The 21,967-nt window shown below is 41.9% G+C and overlaps 1 protein-coding gene across 1 annotated transcript in view; it reads left to right on the forward strand.

The window, feature by feature from the left end:
- Positions 1 to 21,967, forward strand: part of GRHL3 (grainyhead like transcription factor 3) — an 85,482-nt gene that overhangs the window by 19,768 nt on the left and 43,747 nt on the right. The window contains exons 2-7 of the mRNA XM_069622686.1: positions 8,796 to 8,982; positions 12,629 to 12,693; positions 15,043 to 15,382; positions 17,002 to 17,081; positions 17,316 to 17,469; positions 20,203 to 20,314. Coding sequence (XP_069478787.1) covers positions 8,796 to 8,982; positions 12,629 to 12,693; positions 15,043 to 15,382; positions 17,002 to 17,081; positions 17,316 to 17,469; positions 20,203 to 20,314 — 938 coding nt within the window. The remainder of the gene's footprint in view (positions 1 to 8,795; positions 8,983 to 12,628; positions 12,694 to 15,042; positions 15,383 to 17,001; positions 17,082 to 17,315; positions 17,470 to 20,202; positions 20,315 to 21,967) is intronic.

Below are 21,967 nucleotides of genomic sequence, written 5' to 3' on the forward strand. Positions count from 1 at the left end.
TTGTGATATTATTGGTGGGGATAATATTACCTGATACCGACAATGGAACAGTAGCTGAGCATAGCAGCACCCTGAGTTTGTGCTCTGTTCCCCTTGATCTGGACTGATCGATTGCTTGCAGCAAGGTCATGTCCAATAAGCAGTAATGAAGCCTTCAAGGGAATGCTTCTTATTTGGGACACCCTGATAACGCTGGACAAGCTGGCTGTGTGGACGCTAAGGCACTGTCAATGTCTGGTGCTGTCCTAGGGGCCAGGCTGCCATTTTTAAACGGCATCCACCAGCCGCAGCCACATTTAGCACAAACCTGTTCGAGTTTCCTGCGGTCCATTCCGTTTGTACATTTAAAAGAACAGACATTGAGCTGCCTTGAAATGTGACATGCCTGCAGTAGAGCACATACAACGTGTGCACGGTGGTGTAAGAGCACTCACAATCCTGGCAGGGCCAACACAGCCCTTCACCCCTAAAGAGATTGACACGTTGAACCATTTGGGTGATAAAAACTATGATTTCAGCGTTTCGAAGCACGAGAAACCTGCCATGAACATTGTGCTAACACCCGATACAATCCATGCATTTATGCATTCCGGTACAAATCGATGCAATATATTGATCCAAGCATACACGCTGCCGGCATTGAAAAATGCAAGGATTCTATTCTTGATAACTTCAGTCTGGTTTCAGACCCGGTCGCGGGACTGAGACTGCCCTGGTAGCTGTGTGGGGTGGCATCTTGAGGGCCGCTGATGAAGGCGATATGAGCATGGTGACCATGCTCGATTTATCAATGGCCTTGGACAAAGTTGATTTTGGACAACTGTTAACCAGGCCCTTGAAGGTTGCCCGGGTCTCAGACTGGTTCTATGTTCTTTCATCGCCAGTATTTTTTATGACTGGCTTTTTAATGAGTACAAAATTATGAAAAATGTCATCGCATTTTAAAAACGTTTTTTGGGGGAGTTACCTACAAGCCTCCCCAAATCCCCCCTCCCCTCCTATTTTTACCTATTTGCTACCCCCGTAAGCCCTTATGTGCCATTTCCCACCCCCCCTAAAAATTTAGTGGACCTTTTTCGTAATTCTGACCACGTTAAAAAGCCAGTCGTAGAAATTACTGGCGATGAAACAACGTTAAACCCTCAGAGGAACTGCTGAAGTGGTTTTCCTCTTTTTTGGAAGATCGGACACAAGTAGTGAAACTTGGAGGCTTTTATTCTGATAGCCTCCCTGTTTTGTCTCGAAATAAACACTGTACACCAAATCGGTTGTTTTGAGTAATTGGAAGAATAATAACTCGAGCAAAAGAACACGTAAATTAACGACCATGGAGCTGAAAGCTCAGAGCGTCCGCTAGGTATGGTTTCCAATTGGGTTCATTCCAAATTATGAGGAGTGAGCAGACGCCCTCCCCATAGCCGAGTTGAGTCTGAGTTGAATCTGCAGCACTGATGTTTCATGCGAACCCCTCTTATGCCTAGCACAGCACGCAGCGCACATCTTCACCCGTTATCCTCATGTGGTATGATATCCTATTAAGGATTAAAAGGTGACCCTAACAAGCATTAGAAATTGTCAATGTCGGAATCTGATTGGCTAGTGGAGCATTATTGGATCACGTGACTCAAAATGTGGATTGCAGGTCTCCATCTCTAATTAAAGCCCTCATTCTGATTGGTTAATCAGTGAAGCAAAGCCATTTTAAAAGCACAGTAGAATGTAAACAGCTGTTGTGTAATGGCTAAAGTGTGGTTTTATGGTCCAGCCATTCCTTCGAAGCACTCTGGTGACTTGATGACAAACCACGAGTCCAAAGGCCACGTTTTCATAAATTGCCACCAGAACCCCAAGGTGGAATTATAGGGCCATTCCAAATATCACCCATGGTGTATTTTCCATATGACATGCCTCAGGTTGAGGTGCTCATTTATTGAAAGCGTGGACACCTTAAGAACAACATCACACTGTTAATCATGAATTGTGATTTGAAAGAATGGTATAATTCCCTGATTTATTCGTTTTGATACCATTATTTTCATTAAATAGTGTTAGCCACTAGGAACGATAGTGCATAGTCAATACCTTTCAAATTAACTTGAATTTATATTGTCAAGGATTGAGATCTGTTCTATATAATTTAGGTGATGGCACAGTAGAACAATTTACCAAAACATTAAAAAACAAAACATCTTTATAAAAAAAACACGAGAAAGAATGCAATACAGGTGCCTTTCCACTTGGCTGATTCCTTAGCCTTCAAGTCTCTCTGGCATGTGGTCCTCTTTCAGCACTGCCATGCAGTGTGTATTTACCACCACGAAGGCTGCATTGTGAGGCGTCTGAAAAAAAACAGACAAAATGGCCGCCACCAGCGAGGTCACCGAAAGTCAGTCTCGAAACACTCTGAAAGCAAACAAGCTGCACCCTCAGTGAAGTCATGCACAGTCCTCGAGCCCATCGGACAACGAGACCCCTCCTGCCGGCCTTGCCATCTAGTAACAGCACAAACGCAAACCACATTGGAAAGCGACTGTTTACGTTCTGCTGCCGCTCCCTAGAGTCGCTCTTTCAGACTTGACGTGGCAACGGAGCGGTGCAATAGTACACAGGCCCTTGAAAACAAAACTGCTTTAATCAAACAGACATCATCCTTTCATTGTGTTGATATAAACTTGACACATGTCACAGAAAGGGAGTGTGGTAGTGAGAAGCCTATACAAAAGGAGCTATTCGCTGGCCCGGCACTGTGCGTGACAGTTCACAGACTGTCTTAGACGCCTACACTTATACTAAAATAACCTTAAACTGAAATAACAGTTCAGACTGAAATATCATGACCATGGTGATGGATTGGGTTACCAAATGGTTTACTAACAAGAAAAAGGAATTGTCTTTTTTGTGGGCAACATACACAGCCGTAGGACCTATTGGGCAAGTCGCATACCACATGTTAGTGAAAACATTTGGTCTTTCAGATAGAAACGTTGCTCTGACTGCCAAAGCCAAAAAGGCTGCAGTGGCTGGTATGGGTTCTTTGCCAGATGGCACAAGGACAGCCGACAGTGGGTAACAGAAATCACTGACTACCCCTTCAAGCATGCGTCATGCCCAAGACAGCCGGTACCCCAAATAAAGAGGTCACAACCAAACTACCACCCTGCCTGGTCAAAGAAACCATATTCAGAGGTCAATGCACCATCAGAAGCCAGGGCATGGCCATAGTAGAAACAAAGATAGGACAGACCCTTCCATTCTACACTTCAGAAAGGACCTAAAGAGCCAACCCTTGAAAGCACATCTCGCCAATCGCTGATCGTTCCACTCAACACCACCTCTCCCCTCTGGGGCATCCCAACTCCCCGTCTTTCTGCCCATCCCAAGTACTCTGCTAGTCCAGCACCCTACCTGTAACCTCCTGGGCCAGTCACCTTTGTACAGAGGTCAGTTATTTCCTAGCTAAGTTTGCGTTTTTTAAAATCTCATCATACATACACACTAACATACAGCCCTGTCATTCTGATCTGTATGGGGTTAGGAAGAGTGGGCGAGGCCAGACCCCTCTGTAACTGGATGACCTTGAAGATTTGATCATTGGGAAAGTTACTTATATTCGTACTGAGAGATATAGGTTCGTCCGAGGTTTAGGATTAAAATAAGGATATTATGAGGGAACTTGAGTGATTTCACACATTCTAAAACAAAGGCATTTTATTCCCAATGCTTGCATTGTTCTAAGCCAGGTGTTGTGTAGCAGGGGTGCCTTTAAATCTGCTGCCCTTCATATCCGAGGTCCCTACCGGACACTATGCTACAGAGTGCACGCTAAAGTCACCTTTCACGCTGTCATTGTGGGCGATGGTATGTTTTTCTAAGCAACAGGTTTTGGGGTTCTAGAAGGGAATTCTGCTCCACACCACATCTCATAGTCCAGAGTCATTGTGGGCGAACGTTTGTTTTTCTAACCTTAGACAGTTGTGGGTATTGAACCTGTCTCACAATGGCGCTAGGTTGGTTGGTAATTTCCCTTTGATTAAAAGGGTTCTATGATGTGGAAAAAGGTTCAAATGCTCGACGTTTGTGATGTTGTAGGAAACTGTGATATGTAAAAACGCTCAATGTTGTTGTATATATTGGTGATTTTTAATAGCACAGTTTAGCCAACACGTGTTTCAACCCAACAAGGGTCTTTTTCAAGGCTTTGGCAGACATACAGAGAATTCAATGTGAAACATGTAGTTTATCCCATGTGGTTTTATATGGTTTAAGACCAGATAGTGTGAACAGGTGAGTAAATACATGACATTGTGAATAGTGTAGTGGCATGTAAGATAAGTGACGTAAAGCATTGTGATGTAACATAGTGTCAATTGTCCATAATAAGTTATACGTTTTCCCAAAACAATGTAAGATTGTTTACAGTCCGAGCATCATGGTGTTGTATGGTTCATGGACCAGGTGAGCAGTGTAGTGGCATTGCATAGATCACATATCCACGTTTGTCGGTAGATTGACATTGAGCATTTGGGGGGTATCGTTAGTTAAATGCCATGTTTGATAAAATGTGGGTTTAGATACATTAGTAGTTAGTGGTGAACAATTCAATCAGCAGTTTGTAAGATGGAGATTACATTTCATTAAATGGTGGTTCATTTAGAACAAGATTGATCAAATTAATTATCATGAATTATCATGCACATTCAAATAATTGTAGGTGAAACGGACCGAAGAATCAAGGGTGACAATATATTTATGATGGAGAAACAGAAAACACCAAGGAAAGAAAAAGGTCAGAGAAGGAAAGAAATCAGGGAAGGCGACTGGTTAGAAGCTGGCAAGGAGGACGTTAATTAGAATATTCGAAAGGGTATAGTATGTCCTTACCGTAGGTGTGGGTGCAGGTAAAATAGACTTTAAAGAATAATGCTCTAAATTCGTGCCTCCGAATGGGATAGCCTGTGGGGTAGACATAGATGGAAAACATTTGTAATGTGTGCCATCATTGGTCGGTGGGAGCTGAAAGTACTAAGTGAGAGAGTGCCTGAAGGTGGTTGGCTGGTTAATAATGCCCATGTGACTGGACGCTGGCATGTGGCTGGTTAAGGGCCAGAAAGTGGACATGAATTGTATCAAGTTCCAAGGGGTTGATAAGTGCTGTTGTCACTTGTTAGATTCCGCAATAGGGTTCGGGCAAGAGTCAGAAAAGTGTTAGATTCAAAGAATGTGAGTTCTTTGTGACTCTGTGAGATTGTGCGGTCATGCATAAATGCTTGTTGGGCCCGAGCGGCTGTGTGAGTGTTTTTCTAAGCAACATGTTTTGGGGACCTGAAAAGGAAGTCTGCTCCACGCCACATCTCAGAGTCCAAGGTCCAATCCCATAAAAATAGTCTTCCTCCATTTTGATGTAAGCAATAAAGGTGTTCATCCATTGGTTGAATTTGCCACCATGTCAGAGTAACATTTCACATTCATACCCGGGAAAGGCAGATTGACCAATCACAATCTGCTACCCGTGCACGATTGTGCATTCAACTCCTGTGGCGATGACGGTGGCCATTTTCCATGGTGTACGTCATCCAAAAAGGGATCTAGTTCATTTTCCATTTTAATGATGGTGGCCATTTTTTTTTCTTTTATTTCCTGCGATGGAAGATGGGCTTCCACTGAGTTCATCTCCCCTTGGATGAAAAAAAAAATAAAACTATCTGCACCCCGGGAAATCATGTGGTGCGAATAGCTATCATGCCCCAGCTGGGGGATGGAAATGGCACTCCTGATTGGTCAACTGACACATCAGACAGGGAGCGGTAAAGAAACTGCACCACATTTTGAACTTGAGAGCCTTAACTCTCCAGTCTAGACAAAGTTATTCTGTAATGCTAATCCTTGGTACCTTTATTCTGATTCAGAAGTTCACATGATGCTAAACTGAGCAGTTTTCATCAAGTGCCCAAAACATGCCAGTAATGACCCACTAGACTTAAAGTGTGGTATAAATGGCCACAGCCATGACATATTGAATTGGCAAAGTTGTCAGGTTTGAGTATTGCACATGGGCCCTGAAACAAAACTCCTACACTTTAAAGGGAACATCCCACATAAAATAAAATAGAGATGCCTATTTGTGCCCCAGCACCACTCCTTTCACTTTTTTCTAGCTCCAACAACATTTCTTAAAATTTGTCAGTGAAGACCATCTATAAACTGTCAAATTCTCCAGCTGTAGTGTTCTTGGTTTCAGCTAGAGAGCTTGTTCTGGTTATAACTGCACTACCCAGTATTAACCTTTCATTCAAAGACTACTTGTCTCGGGAGGATAGCTCAGGGTCAACGCCTTGGAAGCAAGACGGTACGGAGCAACACAGGTTTGATCCACGGTTCCATGCTCAGAAACCTCTAGGTATTAAGTGTGTTCAAAATAACCATATCATACTAGGGAAGCACAGGCATGTTGCCAGTCACTTTGTTTGGTCGACAGGTGTAGGGTCTATGCAAGAGGAGATGACTTCCTTAGAGGGTGCAGAGCAGAAGTGTCTACTGTATACATTTCCTCTTTGGACAGCCAACAATTTGTGGAAAAGTTCTCAGGAGGTGTACAAAACGGAGTTGGCAGCATATTTTCAATTCATTATGTGGGAAAATAATTTTTAGATGTCATCAAAATGACACAGGATTGTCATAGTCCTACACCACCGAATGGATGAAAGTGTTTTCTCCCTTGAAAATGAACAACAAGTCAAAGTACAAATGATAAAAGAGAACTAACGGTCCACAAAAGATGCATAAATGTAATATATTCCTGTTGATGTAAAGTTGACTCGGTGGGCGGTGGGGAGAGTGCCCTTATTCACGTACAATGAAACTAAGCACATTTACTGCATTGCCATCTGTAAGGGCAGTTGATTAAAGAGGCAGAACACTCTTATAAAGCAATGAAATACACAGAGAATTGAAACATGTTGGAGAGTCGGGGCAGCAGAGCATTGCTACATCACCTTTGCTTCTTGTGCATGAAAAGACTGACATATCTGCAACACACAATCGATTACCGGGAAAAGCCTGGAGCCAAAGGTGCACATCGCCACTAACTGCCCCACCACCATCTTTTGGAACTGATAGGGCTGGCTTGTCTTCTGCGTGTGTGGCAATACCTGTGGACCATTGCATCCAGTTTACAATTGCAGTTTGAAACTGTTGGCGGCATCAAAGTCCATCATTTTGTAAACGTAAGATTATACTGTTGTGGGAAACTATTGACATTCATTCCATTTTTTTTTAAATGCAGCCTTTGGTTGTCGGATATTGCAACTTGTTTTTGCTGTCCTATGTAATTTTGTGTAGGTTGATTTTTATTGGTGTGTAGATATGTAAACTATTTAAACCTATAATTGCCACTGTCCTGTTCTGACTTGTACCTGCTGGCTATTAGCAGAGAGAAAGACTTGGTTTAGAATGCCAAGGAGACTTAGAAAGAATGTAACAAATGATAACTCCTTGTTTCTAACTAGCACTTGCTACACATTCTTTTCAGTTTAGTGGGGTTGTGAACAAGCGTTGATACTATTACCCAATTCAGTGGTACCCAATGTGTATGACCTCAAAAGGATGCAACACTGAGTCAGCCCTTTCTGATCCAAGCCTGACACATGAATCCTGAAAACAAATCTCAATAAGAAGAACTTAACTCACTGAGCTATCGCATCAGCATTTGATTAAACTGGATAAGGCTATACATGGGTCATGGCCATCAATGATAGGACACCTGTTTAATCCCAGCGCATTAAACGGAATAATCTGGGACGCAACTATAGGAAAAAAGTGCACTCGATGTAATAGGGAATTACTTGTTAAATTGACAAAAAAAATGGTATGTGTTGGAGTTCCTGCAGATTTGTTTTCATTTTGATTCAGTAGCCATGTTGGATGGATTCCCTGATGCACAACATTAATGAATCTCATGGGATGGTTAGAAAACCAGCTTTTGGTTTGTCAGTGATATATGAGATCACAAACGCATTTTGTTTGCATCCTTCTTTGATGCACATCATTTTTTTCCACCATTTAAATTCAGAAATTGTTTACATTCCTAATACTCTTTCAGTTAGTCCTTTCACACATTTAATTAGTCATATAGTAATTTAGTGGCATTAATTGTAATGAAACATGGCCGACATCATCTCCCTGTCCCAGAAGTATGAACAGAGGAAAAAACAAGTGACTAAAAAACTCCAAAGGATTTACGGCAGCTAAAGCCATTCACAGAGTGCACATTTAAAGTATCCTTTTACTCTCTAACATTTAGGAGATTAAATTGTATTTGGATAATATATATGGTGGACCCAGAATAAGATAATCATTTTAATAATACTAATGTATTTCCTATAAAGCGTTACCCACCCATAGGTCTCGGAGCGCTGAAATAACAGAAGACATTATTGTCTCACAGAGTGGTACTCAATTTATCAACCTCGGAAGGATGAAAGGCTAAGTGGACGCTGCTGGGATTCAAACCTGCCTCAGCAGGCTGCGCAGCGATGTCTGGGGGGAGCACTTAGCTCACTGTGCTATCTGACCGACTAATTAAAAATTGAGTGAAGAAATAAGTAGTGTCCTTTTTTAGAGCATCCAGCCACTATATTGCTGGTATTAGCTTTGTTTGGATTGGGGGATTATAGATATATCATTCTGTGCTGCTAAGGCCCACCTGCTTATCCAACACCTCGCCTCCTGCAAGATCGTCCCGAAAATTCCTAGTTGTTTCTGTGTCTCTAATGGCTTGGTGTGTTGTCTCCCCTCAGCTTCCGGCCCGTCATGCTGCTGCAGAATGAGAGCGTGAACCTCCAGAAGTACGCCTATTCCAATGACGACGAAGCCTGGAAAAACTACCTGGAGAACCCCCTAACTGTCGCCACCAAAGCCATGATGAGGGTGAACGGAGATGACGACAGTGTTGCCGCTTTGAGTCTCCTCTACGATTACTATAGGGTATTACTTTTTCCTATGCTGCTTATCCGATCCACCTTCAATTGTTGCCTCACAATGTTCTACAAGAGGTGTGTTCAGGAAGCAATTATGGTCTTTTAAAACATATACATGTATGTATATTTCAGAATGCTTTAGTGAGCAACATGTGTATCGTCCTCTAAGGGCTTGTCCACGGTAGGAGAAGTCTTGTTATGTGTCCATGTAACAGCAAGCGATAATGGGTTAAATAACAATGCAGGGTTTTGTCCTTCAAATGGAGGCAGTCTTGAAGTTCTAGTCTGCCATCTGAAGGCTTGGCTGAAGACTGATGTTTTCAACCCCTTACTAAAAGCCCACAATGACCGCTCAAAGGCAATCCAATGCTGTTGGCACAGTACCAAGACATTTCTGGCACAGTGTATCTTCTGCTTGAACCTGGTAGAGTGCAAACAAATGGCTGGATTTTAATTTCTTGCCCCAAGCGCAATGGTGACCAGATTAAGCAGATCAAATGATCAGTTGCTGTAAATCCCAAAGGGAGATGGATTCAATGTTTTGAACGAATCATGACCTCCAGGAATTCCTCTGTATAGCTTCCCATTTCACTAGATTTGAGCCAAATGGGCCACTGCAGAAGGGGACCAAGAAAAGGCAAGTCCGTCTTAGTCGTGCCATCGATGGGCAAAAGCCAGCCCTGACTGCCACATCACACACCCTCTCCTCTACGTGGAAAAACAAGCAACCCCAGACATGTTTTAGGCTCTTTAGGCACCGTTAGTGGGGTGTAGCTTGCGGCACTTTTGAATCGTGCATACTGTTTTGTTGACCATATCCTCCAAATTCACGAATGCAAAGATTTCTGGGCAGCAAGATTCACACAATTTACATTTTAACAGACTATTTATATGTATTGTTTTATATGTATGTTTGGGTTTTAATATCATCAATAATGTTGCCTTGTAGCAAGGCTTTGAGAAATTGTTAGCGTTTTCCTTGTGGCCGGAAAAATGGGTGGGCAGGTGTAGTAGTCAATTACAGTTATGTGTCATTACTTAATTGCCAACATTAGAAAATCAATCTCTCGGGGAATTAGGGAGATAATTAGCATTCCGACATCTGGGGAAAGGGCGCTATATTAATGACGATTACAATTACAATTCCTGAGTATTTTGTGTGATGAAGAGGTTAAATATCAGTACTAGGGTTGGGTGATCCATGGACACGCAAAGATCAGGGGCCTGGTTTGTCTCTGCTATTCATGCTTCTAGAAGGAGTTAAATGGGTATCTTTCTATAGCTGGTAAATGATTGCTCTGTGTGCAATGCAATGTATCATGTGGTCTTCTGTGTATCAGGGGGTCCTTTTACTGGAACATGACAGTGTCAGGTCCCAACACCCCACTCTGAGCAAATGAAAGTCATTTCTCTCATAGACTTAAAGTGACAAGTAATGTGTTGACGCAGGCTGGTGATAATCAACAGACAAAGTAGAAAGGGCCTGTCATGCATAAATGCCTAGGATGTGCCTGACCGATGCATCCAGCCTTATTATAACACTTCACTTAAGAATAAAACGATGGTACTTTGTGTTCTTTGTCTGGCATGTTATCCATCCATTAAGGTGTCCTATCAGCATTAACCAATGAACAGATTCTTAATTGGATGCCGTCAATTTCCCATAACACGTATTTCGCTTTGTTACCTACGTATTTCATTTTGTATTTTTTTGTATTTGGGCTTATTCATAGGTAGGAACCAATGAAGTGCAGTGCGATGTTGATTCAGGATTATAACAAAAATATAGGTCAGCTCCCTGGTCGACAGAATCTGGCCGTCGATCTTGAAGGTCCTGGACCACAGTGTTCCCTAAGTACTCTCTGAAGCGCAGGGTCTTGAGGTTCCTCTGCAACTGCAAGAGTGTTGGGCCTTCCCTAATTGCGACCGAGATAGTAGTCTAGTAGGCTGGTGCATTGCAAGGAAATCCTTGTCTCCTGGTTATTGGTTTGAGTGTCTCGAGCTTTGTAATGGTCTGAGTTTTGTGGTGAGGTGCACAGCTGTCCGGGCTATAGTTGACTTACATGTGATACAGGTTATCTTGTAGTGTATCCTGGCTGGGAGTTAAGGAGTGCCGATCCCTTAGTGCGGGGGAGGTGTACTCAAACATCTTTGTTCCTGTGATCAGACATGGGACCGTTTGTTGATAAGCCCTTAGTGGGGCTTGGTGTGGGACAGAGAGGCCAGCATGGAGGTTGTTCCTGCCATTAATAGTTAGACTAATAGGGCTAGGACCGTGCATCTGAAGTCTTCTGATGGGAGATGGGGTTCATCTCCAGGGGAGCCCGAGCTAATACTAGGTGGTCTGCTAATGTGCTTTAGGAAGGAGGGGTCACTGAATTGGTCATCTCAGTGAGTTGGCATTTGGGGACAGCCAAGGAAGGAATATTCAAGATTCATGTAATTTAGCAACCCCTCTCCTGTTTAGCCGGTTGGTCAAGAAGGACGAATTCTGTTTTTGTAAGATTGAGCTTCATGCAGACGCTTGCCGTCCATTCTTGGATAGGAACAAGGCATGATATTTGGTGCAAGACATCTTGAGCACAGCTCCCTTTGAAGTATAACTGTGTGTGTAATCTGCATATTGAAGAAGCAAGATGTTTGGATCAGTGAGAATTGACCCCATTGGTTCCATATAGAGATTGAAGAGCAATGCCGAGAGGATGAAAATGCTGCTGGCAGTAAATAACAACACACACAAAACACTAACTTCATTTTCTGGTGAATAAACACATCTAAATAACTCTTTCATGCATGATCAATATATTACACAAATGTCCAAAGATCTGTGATAACTCTTCTGTTCTTCACAGCTTGCAGGCTCTAACCAGTGTTCTTCAACTCCAGATCTCGAGGGCCGGATCAACGTCTGGCTTTCAGGATACCCCTCATTAATATTCATGCGATACATTTGCATGCACTTATTCTAAATGTATGCAAATTAGTCCTCATGTATATTAAAGAGGGATATCCTGAAAACCCATCCGTATCCCGGCCCTGAGAGCCTGAAGTTGGACAACCCTGAACCCCTCAGACATGATTCCTGATCAACCCCTTAGTACGCCTTCTCTACCACCCCTCTCCAACCCTCCTGGAAGAGTCAAATGAAGTAGCCATATTGTGAGAAAAGCACAATGCTTTTTTTACAAATTAGGAACTGTAATCTAGAAAGGTTACACCCATATCTGCTGTGTCTCACATGAAAATAAACATTAAAATTGAAGTGACTGTCATCATGCTGGTAAAAAACCGAACCTATATATCTTGTAGATTGATATATTTCATCAACAATGGAAGTGCAAAGGTGATAGGCTTTGATTTATGGAACACACAGGGCCGTTCTTCAGAGTTAAAATCATCGAAAGACGCTCTAGCATGTGTCCTAAAATTTGATGTTTGTTACCTCCTTGTCAAATCCTCTGTTGGTCCAAATCAAGATATCTAGACCCATAACTCCTAACCGAAAGAAAGGACTTCAGTGACCTCTGGTTTGTTTTCTTCCTGATTGCCTACACACAATCCGATCCGTGGTATTTCTGTTTACCATTTGTGTACTTTTAACAGGATTTTCTGCAAACAATCCGTCACCAATACCTCTTTTCTTCCTTTAAAAGGTTCCCAAGGAAAAGAGACTTACCATTCCACCGGCAGCAGGCGGGAGAACGGAACAAGTGAAAAGGTGAGTGATGGTTGTATGCCTCTTGTTGCTCACTTAAGGATAAAACTAATTCCAAATCCTTGGGTCAGTTGGAAATGCTTCTTTTATTGGAAAAAAGGAATCTGTAAATCCAGGAGATGTGGACGGTGCCTGCTTGAACTGGAATTGCATTAAACCCAGACCTACAAGTCCATTGCTATCTCATCGATGTAATGAACAAACCATTCAGGCCTCTTTGTATAAAAGGCTGACGAGTGGGATGATCAGTGATCAGATTAGCTCCCATGTACTCTGTATCTAGTAAGGCACTTGTGGGCCACACTGGGCCCATATTTAAAACCCTTTTGGTGCTGTGACGTTTTCCAAAATGTTGCCCACAGGAATCGGGAACTGGTTGGGCACATCGCGCCTCCTATACCCTTCACTACTTCAGATGCATCTATAGATACCATAAAGACACTGGAGTGATAGTCTTTCTTTTGTTTTTATTATGCAAACATTTTTAAAATACACTTCCTACAACAACAGATTTCGCCTGATTTTCCACTTGAGGTCAAAACATATCAAAAATACTACAAATATTGTTGTGAATATATTGCAGTGTACATAGGGCGTTCTAGTCTATGAAATAATATCTTAATTGTTGGTGTTTCTCCTTCATTTGTGTCATCAATGTCCTATTAAATCTGGAGGTACAGCATGTAAACAATCCTCATTAGGAGTATGGCAATAAAGCAGAGAAAAGCATTGCAGTGTTCTGACTGTCCAGTTAGGTAAAGAGCACAGATGTCTGGGACATAACTTCAACCTACAACCTTCAGCCTATTCTTTGGTTTGACATTTCATGTGTAATCATGTAGGATACTATATGGTATTATTCTGTACTTGACTTAGTACACCAAGTTGGCTTTTACCTATCGAGTTCCAGAAATGTGTATATGCACCAATTTCGGAAGAATTTACTATTTTAAGCAACTCTGTGAACAGTTTTATTTTCATTGTTTCTGTCAGTCACCAAGTGTTTCATGCACATTTAGTGATCCCCAGTACTCAAAATATATTTACAAGACACAAAATGAAAAGGTGTATCATTAGAGTTAATATAGTGAATAGTTTAACCTACATTATCCTGTGCAACCAAGTGCTTAAAAAAGAACAGAGCTACAGCATGTGTGTTATATATGCCACGTGAAGGTTTGATGGCTGCCATCTTAGAAAAGAGATGAAAGAGGGACTTTATGTGTGTCAATATTAAAAGGATATTGAAATTCAATTGAAATTTAGTGATCAAAATATTCGATTTGATCATAATGGAATGTATGGTCCCATCTGGTGTTAAATATATTTGCTTAGTTGGTCCTATTTTTAGGTGTGTATGTACATGTCAATGTGTTAATGTGGCTTTATATATGTGGATGCCAATGGTTGGCGTACCTGATTTATTTTTCCAGGCTCTAAGATCCAAGGACTTTCCTCTCCTCCAAATTCATCCCCCGCTTATACTGAGATACTTTGTTTGGCCTGCCTGATTTAATCTTTGCAGCTTTAACCAAGCAATTAAAGAAGATTGTCCATGCAGTTTTCTTTTTAACTTCTTCTGTGCTGGCTGCACCTCGCTTAATGAAATTTCATTGCATAAAACAGTGGTCTCGAAGCTTCTTGTGAGCCTAAGACACGCAAGATTTTAAAGAAAACCAAACGAAATGACATTCTAAATGGCTCCCAAAACTGTCTTTATATATAGATGTGTTACTGGTGGATATCCCAAAAATCTGAGATGGGTTCAGATATTGGCGAACAGACTTGGAAAACCCCTGGCATCCAATTTTCTCTTGAGTATTGTTCATAATTGTGAAGATAAGCTTTTCCGTATGAATGCGGATTATATTTTTACTTTTCAATGTGTCTGCTGTATAAACTATTGGATGACACCCCAATCTCGATTTACAAAAATGAATACAAATATTAGCATAGTGTCAGGCACTTAAATTGATGGTTTTGTTTTAATCGAATTCCAACTGCTTTAATTTTAATTTTACCACAATTGTTATCTTTTCTTACGACCACAAATTGGGGAAGACTCCACCCATCACTTATTCACCTCCCTGACTCCTCTCTGTCCAATGTTGAGTGACCCTAACCCGCACTTTACCTTAATTTAGTAAAGAAAACAGTAAGAAAAATTGGTCAAAAAGAAATTCAACAGTTTGGGGTTGACAAAAATACATAAACCCCACTTGGACTTCAAAGGAAAAAGATAGGCGTTGTTGGCTACTAATCAAAAAAAGAAATCTGATATTCACTTGTTGCAGTGTTTTCTGGCAGTCTTGGAGATTTTTCACAGAATGTAAATATTTTTCAACTTTGCAGGAATTTCAGTAACATGGACTATGATTCTGATATTTCAACTTTGGAAAGTTCGGCGCACATAATGAAGTTTTTAGCCGAGAACGCCTCCATGACACAGGACTATTGCGACGGACACAAAAAGACGAACTTATTAGGCCTGGATTGCCTTCTTAGCTTGGACAAGCCCGCGCCTCCAGCTAGCACCAGCAAGTTGGATGCGAACGCCAATGAGGACTTTATGGATTCTTCGTGTAACGTGTATGAGAAAAACTCTCTGAACTCTTTGTTTGACACAATACATGTAGCATCACCGCAGCAACGATGGCAGCCGGATAGCACGTTTAAAGACGATCCACCGGAGGTAAGTACCGTTTCTTTGCATGGTCTGTGCATATACATCTTGGTTGTTTATAGGATAGTCTTGCAAATAGTCAATCAATTCAAAGAGTGAGAAGAATGGAAACTTACAAAATATAAATAAATAGTTGTGTGAATATGTAGATATAAAATGAAGCAGTAATACCTGTGGCGGTGGGCTCAATCGGCTACTAATGGCCAAAGCCCAAGTTGGCAAAGGACATGGAGTCGGTGAGGATGACAGGATGGTGAAGATGATGAGAGCCGCTGGGGCCAAAGTTGCGGCCCGTCGATGTTCTGGGTGACAGAGGTAAAGAGTAGGGCTTGGCAGCTTGGCAGGGTTTGCACCTGGGGGGGTGAGAGTGGTGTTGAGGGGTGGAGTGGGAAGCAGAAAGGCAGAGATATAGAGGAAAGCTGTGAGGAAGGCTCAGATCATTCCAAACACAGGCTTGGATCAGTAGTTTCAGCCTGTATTTGAAGCGTGCGGTTTGGTCGATGCATCCGCCATAGGTGCCAAATATATGTTTAAAATGGAATATAAAAGATGAGAATGAAATTTGTATAAAAAGAAAAAGAAGGAGAAATACTAAGGGTAAAACGGGCCTCCTAAAGGATCAAATAAACTTGGTCAAATGCAAAAGGCGACAAAAGAATATAGCTATTTCAGATGCAAGTTCAAAATCCTTAAACAAGGGATTAGAATTATGGTAAATAGACCTAGAACCGTGGAATTAAGATGTTTTTCAGATATGAACTGTTCCAGTATTGCCATTTACTCACAAATACAGTGAAATCAAAACGCTAATTGCAACTTGATGATAATCCTTTTGCAGATTTTAAGATTATTAGGATAAGGGAAACTGTTTCTGGCTTTTCAAACTACATTTTGCTTTTTGGACACATATTGTTATTCTATTCTGGCTGAAAAGTAATAAACGTTTTAATCCCATAAAAAAACAAATAGGTGCGAGTGGGAAAACAATAATTTAACATACAAAAGACAATCGGATGCAACATCCTACACACAAGACATCCGACCAGACCAAAACAGGATGATGTAGTCAACGGTTTACTCACTGGCCAAAATATCCTAGGCAGAGGGGTTGGGGCAAAGGCCTGCAACCTCTGGCTTCTCAGATGTTTGGACTACTTCTCCCTTCAGACCTAGTATTATAGTAGTGATCCTGGGATTCGTAGTCCAGAGTCTAGAGAGGCGCCTTGAGGAAACAGAAGTACTTACTGCGGTTCTGAGTCATTTCTTCGACAGGTGCAATTTCGATGTTTATTTTTATGAGTGTTTCACTGAAAAAACTAATTGAAATTGATAATTTTTTGCGGGGAGGGAAGTTTCTCTCCTATTCCCCCTCCCCTTTTGTTTTTTACCTATTCCTGACCACCTCATCACTTATATATACTTTTCCAACCCCCCTATATATTTCGATTAATTTTTTCAGTAAAATGTACTCGTTAAAAAAAACATTGAAATTGCACCCGGCGGTGAAGGAACGTTAGTTACTGCACACTGCACACGCTGTCTCGAAAACACACCCACAAAGTACAGTAAAAACCACTCTGTGAATAAAGTCGTTTATTTTCTAAAATGCGCATTCTGTTTGTTTGCAGTCGCTCATCTTTCATGATATACTTCGAACGCAATCTGAGCCCACCTGCTCTGAAGACTATGTGTCTTCCGGCACAAAGAGGTTGGTTAAACAGAAAATTGTACTACTAGAGGGTCATTTGGTTTTACTCCATTTGGAGGTTAGCGTATTGCATTCTTGCTGATAATGTTGTCCTTTCTTTTGTGTTGGGTTGGATGTAGTGGTTGGCAGAGTTTCTTCGTCGGTTCAATCTTGCCTTAGAGATAAATGTTTCTCTGGTACTAAGAACAGAGCAGTCATCAGTGCTTACTGAGAATTCTTTCTTTGTACCTTAAGGGATTTTGAGTACACACTGGGATCTCCCAAAGCCATTCACATCAAATCCGGAGACTCGCCAATGGCTTACCTCAACAAAGGGCAGTTCTACCCCGTCACGCTCAGAACCACTGGAGGCGGAAAGTGTTTACATTTGTCTTCAAACAAAGTCAAGGTAAGACTTTCTGATACCTTTGCCTGCACCCGAACACACCCAGAATTCAAGAGATGACGGGCAGCATTTCATGGGGCTAGGTGGGAATGGTAGACAATGTTCGCAAAAGTACACACCTATACCAGCTCTTCCGAGCCGTGTTGTTTTACTGGCACTGCTAGAACATTTCCTGGAGCTCTTTCTTTCCTTGGTTAGAGTTGATCAGGGTGTTGTTTCCATTTCATAGAATCTTAGACATTGAATGCAGATAAACTCTGCCGGGTGAGTCCAATCTGCCATTGGCTAGGATAAAACTGTGGATGTCCTCGCTGGTCGGTGAATAAATTAGAGAATCGCAGTTTCGGATACAATCTCTGGAATGGTCTAACAGCCTTCAGAGGCACTCGCCTGATTTACCATATCCTAATCTTTTTATAGACCTGTCCACTTCTGCTCCAAATTTGGTCTGGCTTCCCAATGACAAGAAGGTTGAATGCATGTTTATCCTTTACAACTGTTCGACTACTAATCGTAACTACACACATATATAGAATTATTCCTAAAAAACAACCCTCGACAATCTGAGTCAACAAGTAGAGGCATACCCTGAGATAAGCCCCCTGCACTCTAAAACTACAAATAGACACGCACACCCAAGGATGGAGCCGCTACAAGCTGAGTCAACAAATGGAGACATATAAGCAGGGATGGGTCCTCTAAAAGCTAGGTAAAAAAATAAAGATGTATACCCAAGGATAAGCTCCCAGCAACCTGAGTACAAAAGTAGATATTTATATCCAAGGATGAGCCCTCTACATACTTTGTCAACAAATAGTGTTTTATACCCAAATATTACCCGTCTACAATCTTAGTCAACAAGAAGAGATATACCAAAAGGTAGGCCCCATTCACACTGAGTCAACAACTAGAGGCTTTTACCCAAAGATGTGTCCTTTGAGTCAACCAGTAAAGATTTCTATCCAAGGATTAGCCGTCTACAATCTTAGTCAACAAGAAGAGACATGCCCAAGGGTAGGCCCCATTCACACTGAGTCAATAACTAAAAAACTGAAGACTCGTACCCAAAGATGTGAGAAGATAATAGAAATTCATTCCGAAGGCTGAGCCCTCAACAATCTTCGCGAATAAACATGGATTTATACCCAAGACCCACATGCTACAGTACGAGTCTGAAAAAATAGAGTTAAATCAAAAGAAGAACCCTCTGCAACGACAAAATGGAGGCCTATTCCCAAGGACAAGTTGGCTCCAATCAATATATCAACCATTTGTCTTATTCTCGTCGATGAGCCTTCTATAATCAGCATGAAGAAATTAGAGATTTATTCCCAAGGACACATCCACTACAGGAGGCAACATCTTCTCCAACCTCCTTGCCCCACCGCTTTCTCCCTGACCATCCTTTATAATGATTTGGGGAATGTGGTTAGTGTACACCACTTGTTCTCACCTTGAAAACTCTCATCTAACTGTTGATTGGTTAATTTATCAGAAATGAACTTTGCCTCGTGACCATCCCTCCCAAACTCCACTACTCCCTGATTGAAATGTGTTCATGGTTACTCACTGTGTGGCCGTTTAGAGGTTTTGGCCTTCAACTCCCATGATCCCTACCTCACGTGGTTAAATTCAGTAATAAAGGATCATGGGAGTTGACGTCCATAACATCTGGTGGGCAATAAAATGAGTAACCATGCCTGTTCGCTTTTGCACCCAACTGAAACAGGATACCTCTATAACAACTAGCTCTAGGTTTTGTAGTATATATTCGTGTGAATATATTTGTTGTTGCAATATTTTGGAAGTCAACATTTTCTGACATGGAACCCTCACAGAGTGATCTGGTGTGACCAGCTTAAAAACCTTTAGTGGAAACCTCTGGAAACCATCCTGGCTGGGGAAATGTAAGCTGTTTTCCAAATACCATTGAATAGGACACTTACATTTCCTTTCAAATATATAAAGAGCTAAGCAAGCATTCACTGTCTTCATCCTTTAACAAAACCTTGAGCGTGCCTTCTTCGTGCGGGTGAAATCCCCCTTTTTTACTGGCAGTCTGTGCACAGCAGCTCTGGGTGTTTTCCCTGCCGGGGGGATTCTGTCTTCATATGGCACAATTACCTAAATTCCCAGTCCAACAGGGATTTCTTTCATCAAACACAGCAGTGACATTTGTTCTACGGTTTGGCACATCATTAATGTCCTCAACGGCAGAAAAAAGTTTATCCCAAAATGCCCTAAAAGAACAACCAAGTTTTGAAACTTTTCCCTCTCCACTTTTGTTTGGGCTTTAGCAACAGAAGCTTGAGGAGAAGAGCGAGATCCCTTTTATAGTAAAATTGACTTAGGAGACGGTCGATAATGCTAGATATTGGCTGCTAGCTGAGTGTTTGACCTGAGTGAGAGGTGAGGGCATCAAAGACCAGTAAGCGTCAATTACTACCGTTATCAACCAGCTATATAGTCAGAAATGACATTAGCACATGCATTTTCCAGCCTTGTCCACCCGCCCTCCCAATCCACACCCCTCTTCCCTCTTCCCTACAGAAGTTCCTGCTCTGGTTATTGGCAGTGCTTTAAATAAGCTATATCCTCCTGCAACAGATTCTACAGGCCTATACCAGTAGATAAGGACTGCATTGTGAGCATTCTCTTTGGTCGTCCCGCTCCAGTAATGCCAATGATCGTACTATGAGTGTTTTTAAACCTGTCTCTTGCTCTTGCGTCACACAGAGCGTCGTCATGGTGGTCTTCGACAACGAGAAGAACGCGGAGGAGCAGCTGAAATGTTGGAAGCACTGGCACTCGCGGCAGCCCACGGCCAAGCAGCGCGTCATCGATGTTGGTACGAGGGCTTGTGGCTTCTTTAAATCTCTCACAATTGTCGTTAATGTATATGTTGCGATGGCCAGTCATCGCTGTTGCATCAAGTGAAAACTATACTGTACATCAATAAATATCCAAACTGCTATAGAAGCACCCAACATAACATAACTTTATGAAGCCTCATCCCTTCCTTTGCTGCTCCCTCTCGCTCTCTAAATCTCCTCCTTCTCTCCCTGTCACCCTGATTGCTTATAGATGGCCTCACAGTGTTTAAAATGCTGCACAAATATCCAACATAACCTATAATAGTTGTTAACAAGTACACTCTGTGGTGAGCTTTGGTACGGACCAGTCTGGACAAAAACGGAGTGCTTCTTGTCCAAGTAACACCAAATCCTTGGGGAATCTTATGCATTGTTTATTCTTCTGCCCGCTATTACAAAGTTTAGGCTTATATTTTTAATCCCGCTATTAAAAAGATCTAGCTGCCGAACAATCAAAGGAGCTATCACATATTTATGTTTCGCTCCGAATAAAGAAGCTTCTTTTAGCTTGGGAGGATAGCTCAGGGGCAACGGGCTTGCCTTGGAAGCAAGTCGACCTGCAGCAACCCAGGTTTAATCCCCAGGTCTGCGCTTAGAAAACTCTGGGTATTAAGCGCGTTATCAATAACCAATCATATCATATTTGTTCATAGAAGGAGCCTTATTATTGAATGAGGTGTGTCTTCAAAAGTAAACTTTTAAATTGGTAGCTTAGAAATGTTTACTATTTTAAATATTGAAAGTTACTGTATATTTAATTTGTATTATGTCTTTATGATGGTTTTAACCTTCGAAATAAAGATTTGGAACCAAAATAAGGTGTACTAAGTATGACTTAAGAAGTGATCATTATAATCACATGTACTCTTATAAAGCGCTACATTTCAGACACCTCCCGCTGTAGAGCGCTGCAATAACAAAAGTTGTTAATGCCCAGTTTAATGATACTTAATTTCCTGATCCGGAAGGAAGGGCTTGCCAAGAATAACAATAACCATTGTAAATAGGTTGGGCTGGTGCAAGGGCACAAGCTCCAAACTGAAAAGTGAGCTAATAAACGGGTGCTATTGTGATATCATTCATGACATAGCTCAGTCTTGTTCTTTGAATTGAGGCCTCATGTGCTAACTGTCAGGTCTGCTTCGTGGCGGCACTGTGTGAAAACCCATCCTCCATGAGCACGGGGTGCTCTAGGTGGTCCTTCTTCCACTCACACTATCGGCGCGATTGCCTGGTACAGCAGCAACCTGACAGCTCGATCCTAGTCACGTGAAAACAGTGGCTACATTTAGCTCGAACTTCCGTTCTTACGGTGGCCTAGATAATCCAAAAGCCCCCTACCAGCAGGGAAAATCAGGATACAAAATGGCAGCGTTGTGGCTCGTGTCTTGAAAAGAGACACGAGCTGCAATACGCGCCGCTGCGGGACAGCAGATGAAAGTCAGTGGGCTCAGAGCTCGGATAGCATCCAGTTTTGTGCATAAAAGACATAATTGCCATTCTAAAGAAGTCCACGACAGGTCAATAAAATGCTAGAAAATCCCTAATCTGTAAACATGGCAAGCTTTCAAGGCGCTCTGTCAAATGGGTCTGGACCACAGATCACACACAGTGCAATTATAATCTGT

Source organism: Ambystoma mexicanum, chromosome 11 (genome assembly GCF_040938575.1).
Source record: "Ambystoma mexicanum isolate Mex_15411 chromosome 11, UKY_AmexF1_1, whole genome shotgun sequence".
In the NCBI taxonomy this organism is placed as follows: domain Eukaryota; kingdom Metazoa; phylum Chordata; class Amphibia; order Caudata; family Ambystomatidae; genus Ambystoma; species Ambystoma mexicanum.